The sequence below is a fragment of the Solanum pennellii genome, chromosome 4 (genome assembly GCF_001406875.1).
Source record: "Solanum pennellii chromosome 4, SPENNV200".
Taxonomy (NCBI): Eukaryota; Viridiplantae; Streptophyta; class Magnoliopsida; order Solanales; family Solanaceae; genus Solanum; species Solanum pennellii.
In genome coordinates, this window is record NC_028640.1 from 4852731 (window position 1) to 4867905 (window position 15175).

Consider the following 15175-nt stretch of genomic DNA (forward strand, 5'->3'; position numbering starts at 1 on the left):
ACAAACTCATACTCCCACAAAACCATTTCCTCTCATTTTCATCTTCTTCATAAACAACATAAATGTAAAAGAAAATGGAGCTTCCAGCAATGGCAACGACGTAAAGAAACAGAGCAACCACGGAGCCTAAAATCGATGAAAACTGAAAGACAAAGCCAAACATGATGGCTGAATACAAGAACCATATAACAAATCCTATAATGTCCTTATGCAATGACTTCCCCTTTGATGGAAAACTACGATATACATACGAGAAGTATAGTAACAAGAAGAAGCTTAAATATACGAATAAGATGAAAGCTAAGAACGAATATTGCTTGTGAATATATGCTCTGTAGATATTCCCCAACATGTTAAATGCCATCAAAAAAGATATGTATATCATTGAAGGTGAAAAGCATGCCATAGTTCTTCTATTGATGATTATCAGGGTCGGAGTTCACAATCCGCTAAACTATACTCAAAATCTTAGTTCCGCCTCTGTTGATAAAAGATTATGAAGTGCAATGTTGAGTTTGATGGTTTAATTTATAGCAATTTTTGTAGACTTTATTATATGAAAGGTATATATAGTAGGAAAAATGTGTTTGAATTACTTGGTAGAGGCTCAAAGTTAACATTGTAAAACTGGAATTCAATTTTGGAGTAATTTCCTTTGAAATATCTATGAAGAATCGATCCACTTTACAGGAAGCTGCCTTTAGTCCTTTATTGGTCAGCTATGAAGATAGTTGTTGGGGCGGGTGTGTATGAACAAAGTCACATTGATAATCGACAAGTAATAAAGTCGACAAATGACATTAGGTCTATATTTTGGTTGTTTTAGTCAACTATTTTACGGCGCAACTTTCATATATAGCAAACAAAAAATTCATATTTGTATGTTATAGCAAAGTTTGCATAATTGCGCTCTATAGCAAACATATAATTCTATAATTCGTTATACATATACAATTGTATAATTCGTTGGCCTAAATTGTATAATTTGCTGGCCTCGCTATACATATACAATTGTATGATTCGCTGCCTAAATTGTATAATTCGCTGGCCTATTTCACTGCAATTGTATAATTCGTTGGCCTATTTCATTGCAATTGTATAATTCGTTGGCCTATTTACCTGCAATATGTGTATAAAATTTACTTTGCATACAATTGAATCGAAGTAAAATGTTTGTATATTGTATAATTATAAGTGTATAGGAAGAAGATATATGTTTTTCTCTCGCTTTATACAAAAATAGAAACACAATTTGTACACTTTTGTTGTATAAAGTGAGAGAAAATTGTATTTCACTGCAATTGTATAATTCACTGGCCTTTTTCGCTGCAATATTTATGTAAAATTTGCATTTGTATACAATTGAATCGAAGTAAAATGTTTGTAAATTGTATAATTAAGTGTATAGCACGAAGATATATGTTTTTGCATGTGTATATACAAATTTCTCTCGCTTTATACAAAACAGAAACACAATTTATACACTTCTGTTGTATAAAGCGAGAGAGGCGAGCAGAGGGAGAGTGGCGAACGAGAATGAGAGAGTGGCGATCGAGAGTTTTGGGAGAGAGGCGACCAACAAACCTTGGCAAACGTTTGCTATGGGGCACAATTAAATCAAACAATAGCTACTCCATTTATTTTAGGTTATTAGTTTACTATTATATATAATTATTCCTATTTTGTTTAATTTTAAAATTTAAATTATATATAGGAAAGGAGAAATGAGGGAGAACCCGAAATAAATTTTCCAAAATTTAGGTAACCAATCAATTGAATCAGTAAGCTTGAATGAGAGTAGTTTCATTAGTTTTTCCATTTTTGTTGTTTTATAAGTAATTTCCGTTATTTTGGCCTCTATTTTATTTAAGTTAGACCTTTATATTAAAGATATATTTTTCTTTGTTGATATAAAATACGTTTATCTATTACATCGCTCAACGTTCCAATACATTATCTATGTTGATATAAAATGCACATATTCTAATACATCATGTCCTGATAATTCTACCCCACTATGGGCCTCTTTTTAACGGATAGATCCGAGCCCGGAACCCAAATTACTCCAAGCCCCAATTCTGTAAAGGGTTCACTTTGCCCAAGTCACCGGCGGCCGACGTTCTACTCCTCACTCTCAATCTCTATCCGCTGCAAATTATATTCTCCGACGGAATAAAATTGTATGTATTTCTCTCTTACTCTTCATATATTTTCATTTTATTTTTTTTGCAAAAAAATTCAATCATGAAAAAATTTAATTCTAAACCTTGCACGTCTAACAATATTGCATATACTACTTGCGGCGTCAATTTTTGTTTGTGAATGATGAGCAATGGAATTTGTGAATGTGTTTGATCCAGATGGCACTAAGAGGTGTTTGGCAGCTCAGGAAACTGGTAGTCAGCTATTGCAATTGGGGTGGCAGTAGCAGGGGAATAAGGTAAAGGTTAACTTGTGAAGTTTTTTTTATCGTTTATATTGGATTTATAGATGAATCTGAATCATAATGAGGCTGTTTCTACTGGGAATCTTCGAATAAAAATGATGAATGAAATGAGAGAGGAACTGTGTACAACTAAATTTTTTAGAAATGCTTTAATTCGACATATATAAGAAATGTGGCAATGGGAAATGTTGTAGTTGGAATTTTGAAGCAAAATTATAGAGGAAAAAGGAAGGATTATACTTTATATTATTTCATCCACGATAAGATATCTTTATGGATGATTATCCCACCTTCACAAGTTTTTAAGTGTTCCATACATAATTTTTATGCATCCCAATCTGATAACCTCTTCCAAACTTTGTTCTTTATATTTTTTGGTGTTTGCGAAATTTGGTTAAGTGAAGTGTGGATGAATGGTTCTTTTCATACCTTATCGGAATGTTCAACACAATTTTAGGTATAAGATGAATGTTTTTTCCCATGTTGCAATCTGTCAAGAAGTAGTATTCTTTCTGCATATATTGTGATTTGAGGTAAGTGTATCTGTCTAGAATTTTGATGTATTGCTGATGTGCAATTTACATGTGGAGCTGTTTAGTCCTATTTGAAGTTTAAACATGTAGTCGGGAGAGGAAAAGATTAAGACTTTATATTGGTAAAACAAAATAGAATAACAATTATTTATCAACATAAGCAGAAAAAAGAGGAAACAAAATGAGCTGCTAGTTTCTGGATGACTGAGGTAGAGGAATATACATAACAAAATAGCTCTGTGGCTTATGTTAAGATATGTATATACTGTTGCAGGGCATTCATGGAGTCTGAATTGCCAGCACTCAAGGAGAAAAATCCACATCTTGAGGTGGTCACTGAACTCAATCGTGGTCAACATCCTTTTTTGAAGGGATTATACAGTAAGACTTTCTCCCTGTTTTCGCTCAAATCCATACTGTAAACAATTATTCTTTCTGTGTCTAAGGTAGATGTACATGAAGAGAGAAAAATTAGCAAGGTTACTTTCAGTTGACTGTGACCATAGCGTCTTCTGAGTTTTGCTTGGGTTGCCTAGGCATACTTTGATCTGGTATGGAGAAACTAAAAAAGCTCCCACTCGATAAACGCTCTATGTTTAAAGGTTCTTTTATTGTGTGGTTTCCCCCTTTTTTCTCATATATCTGCCAGTATCCTTGGTCAGAAGGAACAAACTCTCCGACTACTATATCCAGGGGGCTCAACGATAGTGGATTACACTCGGAGCCGAAGTTACTATAACTGGCCTTTCCCATTATGGCTTGCTGAAACCATTCTGAATTGGAACCCTCTCTAAGTTAAAGCTGTCCAAATGGTGATTGGCAGAAGAAAATTTTTGCTCTCTTTGTTAATCAGCTGTATTCAGTTACCATTCAGCTATGCCCATTGTTATTGGCTATGTTTTCCCTTTCGCTGCAGACCTCCTCAATGAAAACAGTGTCCCCCCCCCCCCCACACACACACCCACACCCCGTATCATCCTTCTCGTTTTATCTCTGTGACTTCTTATACTTTCCACTGTTGACCTTTCTTTCAATATTTATGCATGTGAGACTCATTGGTATACATCTGATCTCTATATCAGTCATGACCCTTGGTATCTCTCTCTTCTTGTCTGGATAGATGTAAAATAATTAGCCAACCATACCGATTTTGGTGAAGGTAACATAGTTCATGGAACCTATGGAAATAAACATGACACATGCACGTATCTCGTCAAAAACTTATAATATCACTTGCAAGACTTGGTTCAGAAAAGATAAGTATTATCTTGTTTTGAAGTTATTATCCCAATGATGCCATGAATGACATTATCTTTCACCGGATCAGTGTGACTTCTTATATTCCATCTTTCCAGGCATAGCTGAAGAGATATACTGAGTCTATAAATCGATTTACAGATCAGACTTACTCCAGCGAGCCTTATATTGTCTATAGGCTTCGACTAGCAATTAGTTGCATTTAAGACTTACTATGTTGACAGCTCAAGGAAGTGTCATATCGAACACATTTTTCCACCCCGCAACCATGTTTAAACTAGTCAAATACCTATACATGCACTGTACTAAAATGTTTTTTGTGAATTTAATATTCCTAATTGTGCCTCGTGTATTTGTTGTATCTGTTTATTCAAAAACCAATTATTTTTCCTGTAATTTCTTCTCATGGGTATGTAATGATTTGCTTTTCAATTAGAGAACAAGAATGAGCGTGTTGTATGTGTGAAAAACTTGAGTCAAGATGAAGTACTTGAAGCAGCGACCAAGCTAAGGAATTCACTTGGCAGGAAGGTGGTGAAGCTGAAGACACGGCATGTTACAAAACAACCGAGCGTTCAAGGTACGTGGTCAACAGCATTGGAGTTATAAGCGCCAAAAGAAAATGTTATATGCAGGTGATATCTGTCTTCCTAGGTTTTATCATATGCATCTGTAAGTCGTAGGTGTAGTCCTTTTGGACAAACAAGATATGGATTATGCGGTCTACGTGTATGAGAAGGTAAACTTATCAATCGCTACTGTAATAATTTACTCGTGGCTATAGTTTTGAAGGGGTGCTATATTTAAGATGTTATTGATGGAATGGAATGCATTTGTTTGTTATGGTCATGTTGTAATTGAGTTCTTGGGTTTGGAGTTAGTCAACAATACGTGTATGTGATGTTTGATTGGTACTTTCATTAGTACCTGTTTTATGTGAAATAAAATGTGGATTAAGAAGGTGTGCACAAACTTCTTGCTGAATTTAGTGGTGTTAGATGGTATTGTAAAAAAAGAAGAAAGTTTTTTAACTTTTGATAGCATTTGTTATCTCTAAGGTATAAAATATGGTTGAAAACAATTCTTGAGCTGTTTTTTTTTTTTCAAAAAATAAAATTTTAAAACAATAAATTTACAGCTAAGATCAAACACTGCAATTTAGCAAGAAGTCATAATGATCCATTTATTGCTTATTTCACTAGTTGACTTGCATCAATTTAAACAAATAAAATTTGAAGCTACGCCATGAGGACTACTACTAACATAAATTTTAAACACATGTTGAGTTGGCTAAATATTATTCACTCGACCACGAACACATGTAGGCCAAGTGAAGTGGACACAAGCCTTACCCCCAACTTAGAGGTAGAATAACTATTTTGGTACACCCTCAATTCAAGACAAATAATCCAAATCAATCCAAAAGTAGAGAAGCAATAGATAGTAAGATAATAGTACTACAACAAAACAATACGATTGTAGAAGTACAAGAAACAATAGATAGTAATAGAAATCGAGGAACAATATGTTTCCCATATTTTGAGTCTGAACCACTCACCTACTTGTCCATACAATAAGAATGAGAGCTACAATTATCCAAGGTTCCTCCACCATCTATTCTTGATGGGCGTAACAACATTGTCTAAGAGAAAATAGTAAGAGCTGAGCATCAAAACCTCAACAAGCCTAAACCATGTTGTTCTCCAATAAGGATTGATTCCGAGTACTGCAGTTATTCCTAGTAAGATTGCTCCATAAGACGCAACAAAGCTGATGTAAAAACTGTCTGTATCCATAAATCCTGCAGATTCCTCATTTCCATTGTTTGAGGTGTTTGATGATTTAGTACCGTTACACTCGTTGTCTAATGGATAACCACATAGCAAAGGATTCCCCTGATAGCTGCTTTTGTCGAAAGTTGAGAATTGAGCTTTAAATGGTGGTACTGCACCAGATAAGTTATTGTATGCTACGCTGAATATTGCCAAAAAGTGTAGCTCAAGTAGGTCAACAGGAATTGTCCCATTCAAGCTGTTGTGGGATAGGTCCAGACTCTCGATTTCATGTAAATATGAGAAGGTATATGGGATTCTTCCAAAGATATGGTTGTGCGATAGATTAAATGCATGTATTTTGCCCAGGTTCCCTAGCTCAACAGGAATTTCACCCGTTAATCTGTTACTTGAGAGATCAATACCCGACATATATTTTAGAATGCTTCCCTTGTAAGTGTACGAGTTTCTTTTTGTTGAAAACTGGACTCGGGTTTCCACATCCATCAAATCGAAGTCACTTAGAAATCCATATGAAATGTGGTAGTGCCTTGTTGAACTTATCCAATTCTTGAAATCTAACCAAGCTAACCTGGAAGATGCTTGATAATATACACTTCTTGTTTCTGCGTCATTTTCTGCTTGCATGAAGTTACCCAAACAAGGAAGGAGTGGACCATAAAGCTTGTTAAAAGACAAATCCATGATGGATAACTTGTTTAACAGACAAATCTGAATTGGAATTTCTCCATCCAATTGGTTATTATTGAGGAGAAGGAAGTTGAGGCTTGAAAGTGAAGCTATGGTGTGTGGGATGTTTCCTGTAAAATTGTTGTATCCAAGATCCAATGTTATCAGAGACGATATGTTGAAAAGCGAATCTTCAAGTTCACCGCCCAACTGATTTTTGTCTAGATGGATGTGTTCAAGGGCTAAACCACTCACACAAGAAGGAACAGGTCCTGAGAGTCTGTTTTCGGACAAAGCTAAGACTTGAATGAGCTTTAAATTGCAAATCTCAACTGGAATCGAGCCTTCAAGATGATTTTTGGCTAAATCGAGCTGTAACAGTCTTGTGTTATCTCTAATCCATTTTGGAATCTTCCCAGAGAAGTTATTACTGCTAGCATCCAGTGCAATAAGGGGTTTGAGAAAAATGTTACTAGGTAACGGTCCCTCAAACCTATTTCCATTTAAGTACAAATAATATAGTATACTTGGCCTGATATCCTTCGAAAATATTGTCCCTGACAACCTATTGTTTGAGAGCCGGAGGTAATTCAGCACGGGAGAACTAACTGCCAGATCGCTAGGAACACCTCCAGACAAGAGGTTGTGAGATATATCCAGCATGACTAAATGAAACCCGCCAATATCAGAAGGTATAGGACCTTCAAGCAAATTTTGTGACATGTTCAGAAAATTTAGCTTTGGGAAAGCTGAACTTATGTTTGCTGGAACATGTCCGCTTAGTTTGTTATTAGAGACATCAAGTTGCTCTAAACAGAGATGACTAGTGGATGGCAATTTCCACGGTCCGATGAAAGCATTATCTCTAGCATAAAGGCCTGCAAGTCTGGTGTTATTCTCTAACAACCAAGTTGGAAACTTTCCTGGCAATTGATTTTTGTCTATAGAGATGACTCTCAAGTCGTGCTGGTAATGAAGGAAAGAAGGCAATTTTTGAAGGTTTATGCATCCCTCAACAGCAAAAAGCTGCAACTGGAAATTTGGGATCCAATTCTTGAATTCGACATCTCTAGTTATAGTATTATAGCCAACATGCAAATAGGTAAGTTTTGAATTGTTGTCGAATTGATTGAACGATAGTGGAATTTCAAATTGGTTAAATGAAATATCCAAGTACTCAAGTGATGTGAGTGTTCTCCAAAGAGGATATGAGGCTATATTTCCAGTGAAGCGATTCCCATCAAGGCTAAGCCATCGAAGTGATGTCAAGTTCCCAAGACATGAAGGAATTGTTCCCTCAAAATTGTTGTTAGTGAGTGCCACCTCTTGAATGTTTTTGAGCTCACACCAACCTATATTTTTTGAAAAAAGAAGATTCAGATGACATTTAGCTAACATAAATGTGTACAATAAGTTATTTCTAAACTATGTTGTTTTTTCTAAAATCGTGTGAATCTGCACCAAAGAGTGTGGCCTAGTGGTCAATGCGGTGGGTTGTGAACCAGGTCTCTGATTCATATCCCACCGAAGATGGAAAACACTAAGTGATTTCTTTTCATCTGTTCTAGTCTTCGTGGATAGGGTTATCTGGAACTTGTTGCTGGTATGAGGTGTCAGGTATTTTGTGAAATTAGTCGAGATGCGTGCAAACTGCGCGGACACCGCGGTTATAAAAAGGAATCCTATGAATTTTAATTATGTCAGATTTACTGGTAGGTTTGAGAAACCTATTATCATTGCAGGCTGGAAAACTCATGTCCTTGTAGGTTTAGGAATAGTCGTGGTCTATAACAAAGGAGTTGTTAAATCTCGTTAAATCCCAGTGTTATTCTTTTTTTCTATTTGCGTTGGTGTGGTTGTTTGTGTGTTAATTCATGATTACATTCATGGTTTAAAAAAAAAATTGAAAAAAGAGAGAAAATAACACTACCTTGATTAGGGAGGGTGCCATAGTTGCCACCAAAAGCCATAGTCAGCACTTTAAGAGAATCTATTTGTCCAATGCTTGAGAGAAAATTCTCATTTAAATAAGATCCCTCCAAATTCAAGTACTCCAATTTGCTCAGATTTCTTATTGCTTATATCAGAGAGTCAGAGGAAAAAAACACAACATCAGCATAAAAGGAAGTGGTGATAGAATTAGTGTTGATATAGACTTTGTTGTTGACAAGGGAACTCGTAGCTGCTACCCTACCGTACAGGTGCACGTGTGCATAAGGTAAACTCCTCTCCTATGTAATAGAGGTATATTGCACTAGGCAAGCTCTGTATGCGAGCTCAACCAAGAAAGCATATAGGGAATTTGAACCTGAGACCTCTCATTTGGGAGATCACCTACTCAACCGACTCATTTGCCCTTGCGGGAAAATGTAGAGAGTTTGAGCTAGAGCTTACCATAAGTTACGGAAGAAGCACTGAGATCACCATTTTCATAAGAAAGTCTCTTGAGAGATGAGAACGATTTTAAAGGATTGTATGATGTTGGTCGAGTTGGAATTAGATCTTCCAAGTCGTATATTCCTCAATGAACTCATTCTTCTACTACCTGTTTATTGGTGTACATAAATGAGGGTATAATAGCCAAAAAAAATATACTCTAGTTAATGTTTAGTTAAGAGGCGCGTAAAAGAAAAACACAATAAAAATTGCTTTAAGGGACCAAGTTCCTAAGAAGTTAGTAATCCTTGTACCTTTGGTAGTCACAAAGCCCTCAAAATTGTTCATCCGGAGATCTAGAAATTCCAAATTGCTCAAGGCTATTATATCTACACAAGTCAATCAAAATAAATAATAAGCACAAAAAAAAAGAAGAATAAATTCATTGACAAGTCTCAAACTCGAGACATGTCATTAAGGGTGATGGGATCCTATTCATTCTACTACAATTGTCATACGACATTGAAGCAAGATACATGTGATAGTAAGAAGTTTAACAAACCACTCGTTTCAATTTTTCCACCAATGTCATTGTTTGTGAGATCTAGATGCTTGAGAGATGGAAGATGTTTAAGAGATGAAAAGATGGTGGAGTTGAAGTCATTGCTAGACAAATAGAGTCTCTCTAAATTCCTCAGTCCAGTAAGTGTACCAAGACCTGCATTGATTTGTGAAATTTGTTATACATAATCTAGGAAAATAAAAAAAAATGTAAAGTCAATGAGAGTGGGGATCCGCTCCTCTTCGGAGTGGCGTGGGGGAGGAGACAATTAGCACGGTGCACATATGGAATTTATATTGTCTTACTCCGCCCACACACTTTTTCCATTACAATCTGTTTGTTTGGTTTTGACTTGATACAGAGTTTAAGAAAGCAAAGAAGACTTTTGAATCTTTCAGTATCATAATATCCTTTAATCTTATGTTACTAGACATGTCATGTGAAAAGTTGGAAGTAAAAAGTTGCTAAAAAGGCGAAACAGACATTACTTTTTGAAACAAACTAAAAAGGAAAATAGAACAAACAAATTGAAACAGAGGGGAGTAAGTTATTTTCTCGACTTCTAAGCAACTTCTTTTTTAGTTTTTCACTTGATGTTCAATACTTGTTTCAGGGCTCTGTCTAATATAGATTCGCACAAAGTAAGGCCCGTTGAGGAATGAAACACTCACTACTAGATTTTTTTTTCATCTTTAGAGCTCGAACTCGAGATTTCTGGTTAATATGTATAGATATATGTATGGAAAAGGAGCTTACCCAGTGTAGAAAGAAAACTGGTGTCATTGATTCCATATCCTGCCACCATGAGTACGGCTAAATTGCTCATCCCTGGACATTTCTTAGTTATGCCTTCATCTAATAAAAATAGAACAATATCAAATGAGTTTGCATAAAATTAGTCGAGGTGCTTGTTAGTTGGTCTGAATACCATAACTTAAAGAAGAAAAAAAGAGGTGATATACATTGACGGAACCAAAATTGCTACCTTTTATCATTACTATTGGAAAAAAAAAAGAGAGTAGTTGAGGAGGAGTAGTATTATGTACCTATAGGTGCAGAGCGATTTTTCAAAGAAGGGAATTCAATTGTACCCATTTGTGAGCCAAGGACACGATTAAGTCTTAGAACCTCAAGAGATGAAATCCAACAGAAAGATGATAAAACATTTGGAAATAGGAGATAATTGTACTGCAAATCAAGTACTTTCAAGTTGGTCAACTGTGACAGTTTGTTGAACCCTAGATAACAAAATCACAGGTGAAAAAAATATCTGAAAAAATCATGTATATAAGATCCTTAACATACATATTTTTGCTTGTGATAAAGAGAGAGTAACCTTCATTTTTGTTCCACCCTGTAATATAATTCTCAGACAATATAAGAACTTGTAGTGATTTGAATGGAAGAAAGAGAGAGGCATTAAAACTCCAACCATCCTCTGATCCTTGCCTTGCTGCTCTGAGATTAAGTTTTATCACTCGACCTGTTGTTAAGTTGCATTTTACCCAACGCCATGAACAACAATCCAAATAACCACTCTTATTATAGGCTTCCCAAAGGGTCAAGTGTCCCCCATTTGAACTCATCATGTCTTCTTCTAGTTTCAGTAGACCACTCCTCTCTTCCTCCCAACACCTCTTGGGTGCAGCAGCGGAACCAGTAATCCTAACAATAAGGTTTCAACAAGATGTGTAACTTAAAGCCAAATTATAATACGGAAAAGGGCCTAAAATACCCTCGAAGTATTGAAAATGGTACAAAATTACCCTTCATCCACCTATTGGCTCTAAAATACCCTTCCCACTCACCTATTTGGGTCGAAAATACACTCACATCACCTTTGGTATTTTGGAGCCAATAGGTTGATGAGAAGGGCATTTTGGAGCCAATAGGTGGATGGAGGGTAGTTTTGTACCATTTTCAATACTTTGAGGGTATTTTAGGCCCTTTTCCGATTATAATAAAAGGCCATATAAAATACATATAGAATAGAAATGAAATAGTTCAAACTTCATGTGTGTGTAGCGAAGGCCTATGTGATAAAAGGATAAGAATATAGAGTTCTAGTTTGCCTTTCGGGGAAGAAATTTGATTTTCCATCTTGAAGGTTTGCCATGAAATAGTCATTCTTGTCTTGAATGTTTGACTGACCTCTGCTTATTTCATGGGCAAACTTTCAAGACGGAAAATCAAGTTTCTTTTCGAGGAGACAAACGAGGTCAAAAGTTCAAGATCAACCACCTCTAAAGTCGTTAAAACTTGGAGCCTTAAACCTTGGAGGTTTAAAGCTAAGCAAATGTCGATAAAGGAAATTTAAAATTTTTTATATAGACAAAAAAGATTATTTCATCCTATTTGTACTGTCTAATATTTGAACGAAGGAGATTCGATTGAACCCCTTTAAACACACTTACCTCTGCCACTGATTGGCCACCAACGTCAGATAAAGCACCAACAAGCAAAATTTAATATTCCTCCTATCCTTCATCCTTAATAAAGTAGTGCACTTTTTTTTTTCTGATTATATATAATTTGTTTTTTCTTTTCTATAAATATTGTTTTGTTGATGTTCAAACCTAGCTAGTTAAAGGGTTTATATAGGCCCCCACTCCCACCTCCAAAAAAAAAATCATTATTTTCCATGGTGTAAGAAAAAAATTAGGAAGTTTTTTCGTATTTCGTATGTTTTTCTACTGAATTGATTCGATAGAAAAAAAAATCATATTTCGTAACAAATTTTTTTTATTAATTTGCGATAGAAAAAAATCTCTGTTTCTAGTTCTTCTAGATGGCTCGGTTGGTTTCTGGGATCGATTTCCCCTCAATGACCTTCTGTGTCGAGCTTGTCGCATGGGTTTTCTTAGTGTGATTTACATTTTCTATATAATTTGTAAATAAAGTTTACCCGAAAAGACAGAAATTGTAGCAACCGCAAATTATTCCGAAGTTTTAAAAAAAGCTTTGTTTTTGATAATACCTACGCCACTCTCAAACAAAAAAACTAAGTCATTATTTTCAAGAATGCATGCAGTGACAAATGGGGCAAAATTTTGTTTGTTTTAGATGACTTGACTTGGAAAAGCAGGTATAGAGATGAGCAAGTTGATTGGAATATCAAATTATCAATCATTAAATAAAGAAATTTTACACTATTACATCATAATTATTTATTGTTATAAATATAATATAACTCACTGATGAAATATATTTTATTTTTAATATTGTAAATATATTTTGAAAAGCATCTATAAAAACATTTTTTGAATGATATGATGATGAATGTATTTTTATATTAAACGATGTATATAACGTGAATATAAATGAAAAAAAGGGAAGATATTTAAACCTCTGCTATGCAGCATTTCCTTTTTCGACAAATATTTTGTTTTGATCCTTTAAAATAAATGAAAGCCTTGTTTTGAATTTCTTAACAGCTTTTTGATTAAATTATGTAATTGTAATATTTATTTTAAAATTTATATTTATGATTAAAAGAAGTATAGGATCTTATTAATAAAAAAGAAAAAAAAATATTATTTAGTCAATGTAACTTATGAATAAATTTATATTCGAATATTAATATTCTTCTTCTTTTTTTTCTTTTCATGAAAAAAAATTTCCAAGTATGATCTTTTAACGTTAGTTTTTTTCGTCCATTCTCTTATTTTAATCAAATAATCTTATAAGAAATTAATATTAATTTAAAAAATTATCATAAAGTCAATATTTTAATTTTTTTTTTTTTTGGGTAAACTTGCTTCAATTATCTACTGTGGTTGCCCTAAGTCCACGGCAAATTAATGTTGTCAGCCATGCATTTAACTTACTGAATTTCAAAAATATATTCCCTCTATCTGAGTCATGTGTTACTTTTTTAAATCTATTTTAATATGAATATTAATTTTTATAATTTAAAAATAATTTTTAGTGAAATGATTTATAGCTACATAAATAATATACGTGAAATTAGATGTTATTCACCTTTGATTATCAAATAAAATGTGAATAACTCTTCTTTTTCTCTTTGAATAAAAGGGTACGTGCTTCTGATTCTGTTAATATTTAAAAGAATGATATTTTCTTCTCCATATTATTATACATCGTCAGTTAATAAATTTTCACTTACATAGGAGGCATTTTGAGAATTTTAGTAACATATTAAAAAATTCACAAAGAATGTTTGAAATATTCATGATTCGAAACAATAAGAATTCAACTCAAGGACCGGTGAGAGAGATATGTAATTATCCTTTAAATAACCTGATTAGATAAATATTTTTATACTTTAATAACATAAAACTAAAACTCAAATTTATAATTTAACAATACAAGGAATTCATGCCAAACTAATAAATATATATAACATTTGTTTGCACATACATTTCTTTCACTTTAATTAAAAAATGTTTTTAAGTAAATTAGTCTCAATATAGAAACTAAACTATTTCATTAAATCATATAGAATATTCACACCTACAAATAGGGAAAAAAAAGGGAAGATTTTACAAAAAGAACAAAAAAAAAATTACAAGTAATGGAAAGGCCGATTAACACATTAATTAATTAATAATTTAATTTCTTTGCTTAGGAATGATTGGGGGTGTAGCTCATATGGTAGAGCGCTCGCTTCGCATGCGAGAGGCACGGGGTTCGATTCCCCGCACCTCCAATTCAACTATTTGTTTTGCTCTTTTAACATATTTTGTCTTTCAACGAAGTTAGGACGGATTCATCATCTTACTTAAAAAAAAAAGGATAAATGTCGAAAAAACATCTAAACTATTCACTTTTTTTGAGTTTCATACCTAAACTATTGAAAGTGTGAGTTTCATACCTAAACTATCACTTTTTAGTTTGAGAAACACACCTCAGTGGTGTGTGTAGTGCACACTCTCTTTTATATGAAAAAAACTTTGACACATGACATTCCACATAGATAAAATATTTTATCTAAATAATAATTAAATAATAAAAAATTAATATTAATTAAAAATTAAAGATTACTATCTATATAAAAAATTAAGTTATTTTTCTTATCTCACTTCACCACCTCCTCCATGTACCCTCCCTCCCCCGCGACAACCCCATCCTTTTAAAAAAAAAATCATTTAAAAATATTTTTAAAAATTTCATATTTCATCCTCCCCCCCCNCCCCCCCACCCCGATAGAAATTAATATTATTTTATTTAAAAAAATCTACCCCATCCTATTTAATTTTTCGCTCCTAATTTTTGTTTTTTCAAGTTTTTCTTATTTTGTGTCAGATATGCACGTACATATATTTTTAGAAAAAAATTCTACTAGTGTGCTGAATATAACATAAACAACTAAAAAATATAAAAAGTCTCGTGGCGACATGTCACGACCCAAAACGAGTCGTGAGTGGCACCCACACTTATCCTACTAGGTGAGCGAACCAACAATTCTAAGCCCCAACATTTACCAATAGTTCAACTATAATTAACAAAAAAATAATGCGGAAGATCCAAAACTTATTAATGTAACCAAGTAAATAAGCTTCTAAAGTTTAACACTTAT

The 15175-nt window shown here is 33.9% G+C and overlaps 2 protein-coding genes and 1 non-coding gene across 3 annotated transcripts; 2 read left to right on the forward strand and 1 right to left on the reverse strand.

Moving 5' to 3' along the window:
* The first annotated feature begins 2014 nt into the window (after positions 1 to 2014).
* Positions 2015 to 5196, forward strand: LOC107015855 (54S ribosomal protein L51, mitochondrial). The gene is made up of 4 exons (XM_015216275.2): positions 2015 to 2180; positions 2361 to 2440; positions 3254 to 3360; positions 4673 to 5196. Exons 2-4 carry the CDS (start codon positions 2361 to 2363, stop codon positions 4843 to 4845), a joined length of 360 nt encoding a protein of 119 aa, XP_015071761.1. The 5' UTR covers positions 2015 to 2180; the 3' UTR covers positions 4846 to 5196.
* Positions 5197 to 5584: 388 nt separating this feature from the next.
* Positions 5585 to 12210, reverse strand: LOC107015745 (receptor-like protein 13). Its single transcript, XM_027916409.1, is given in 10 exon segments — positions 5585 to 8050; positions 8629 to 8775; positions 9093 to 9165; positions 9167 to 9243; positions 9389 to 9463; positions 9637 to 9792; positions 10393 to 10491; positions 10683 to 10874; positions 10973 to 11301; positions 12051 to 12210. Coding segments are annotated over 10 exon segments (3444 nt in total). The 5' UTR covers positions 12125 to 12210; the 3' UTR covers positions 5585 to 5828.
* A 2022-nt stretch (positions 12211 to 14232) lies between these two features.
* On the forward strand, positions 14233 to 14305 carry TRNAA-CGC. Its single transcript has one exon. It is a non-coding gene; the product is annotated as a tRNA-Ala (tRNA).
* Positions 14306 to 15175: the final 870 nt, after the last annotated feature.

What these genes read in the sequence shown, in the direction of transcription:
- LOC107015855 (XM_015216275.2), top strand. Translation starts at nt 2,361, where the DNA reads ATGGCACTAAGAGGTGTTTGGCAGCTCAGGAAACTGGTAGTCAGCTAT. An exon ending in GGCAGTAGCAGGGGAATAAG is followed by an intron (nt 2,441 to 3,253) that starts GTAAAGGTTAAC and finishes ATACTGTTGCAG; the next exon opens with GGCATTCATGGAGTCTGAAT. An exon ending in TTTTTTGAAGGGATTATACA is followed by an intron (nt 3,361 to 4,672) that starts GTAAGACTTTCT and finishes CTTTTCAATTAG; the next exon opens with AGAACAAGAATGAGCGTGTT.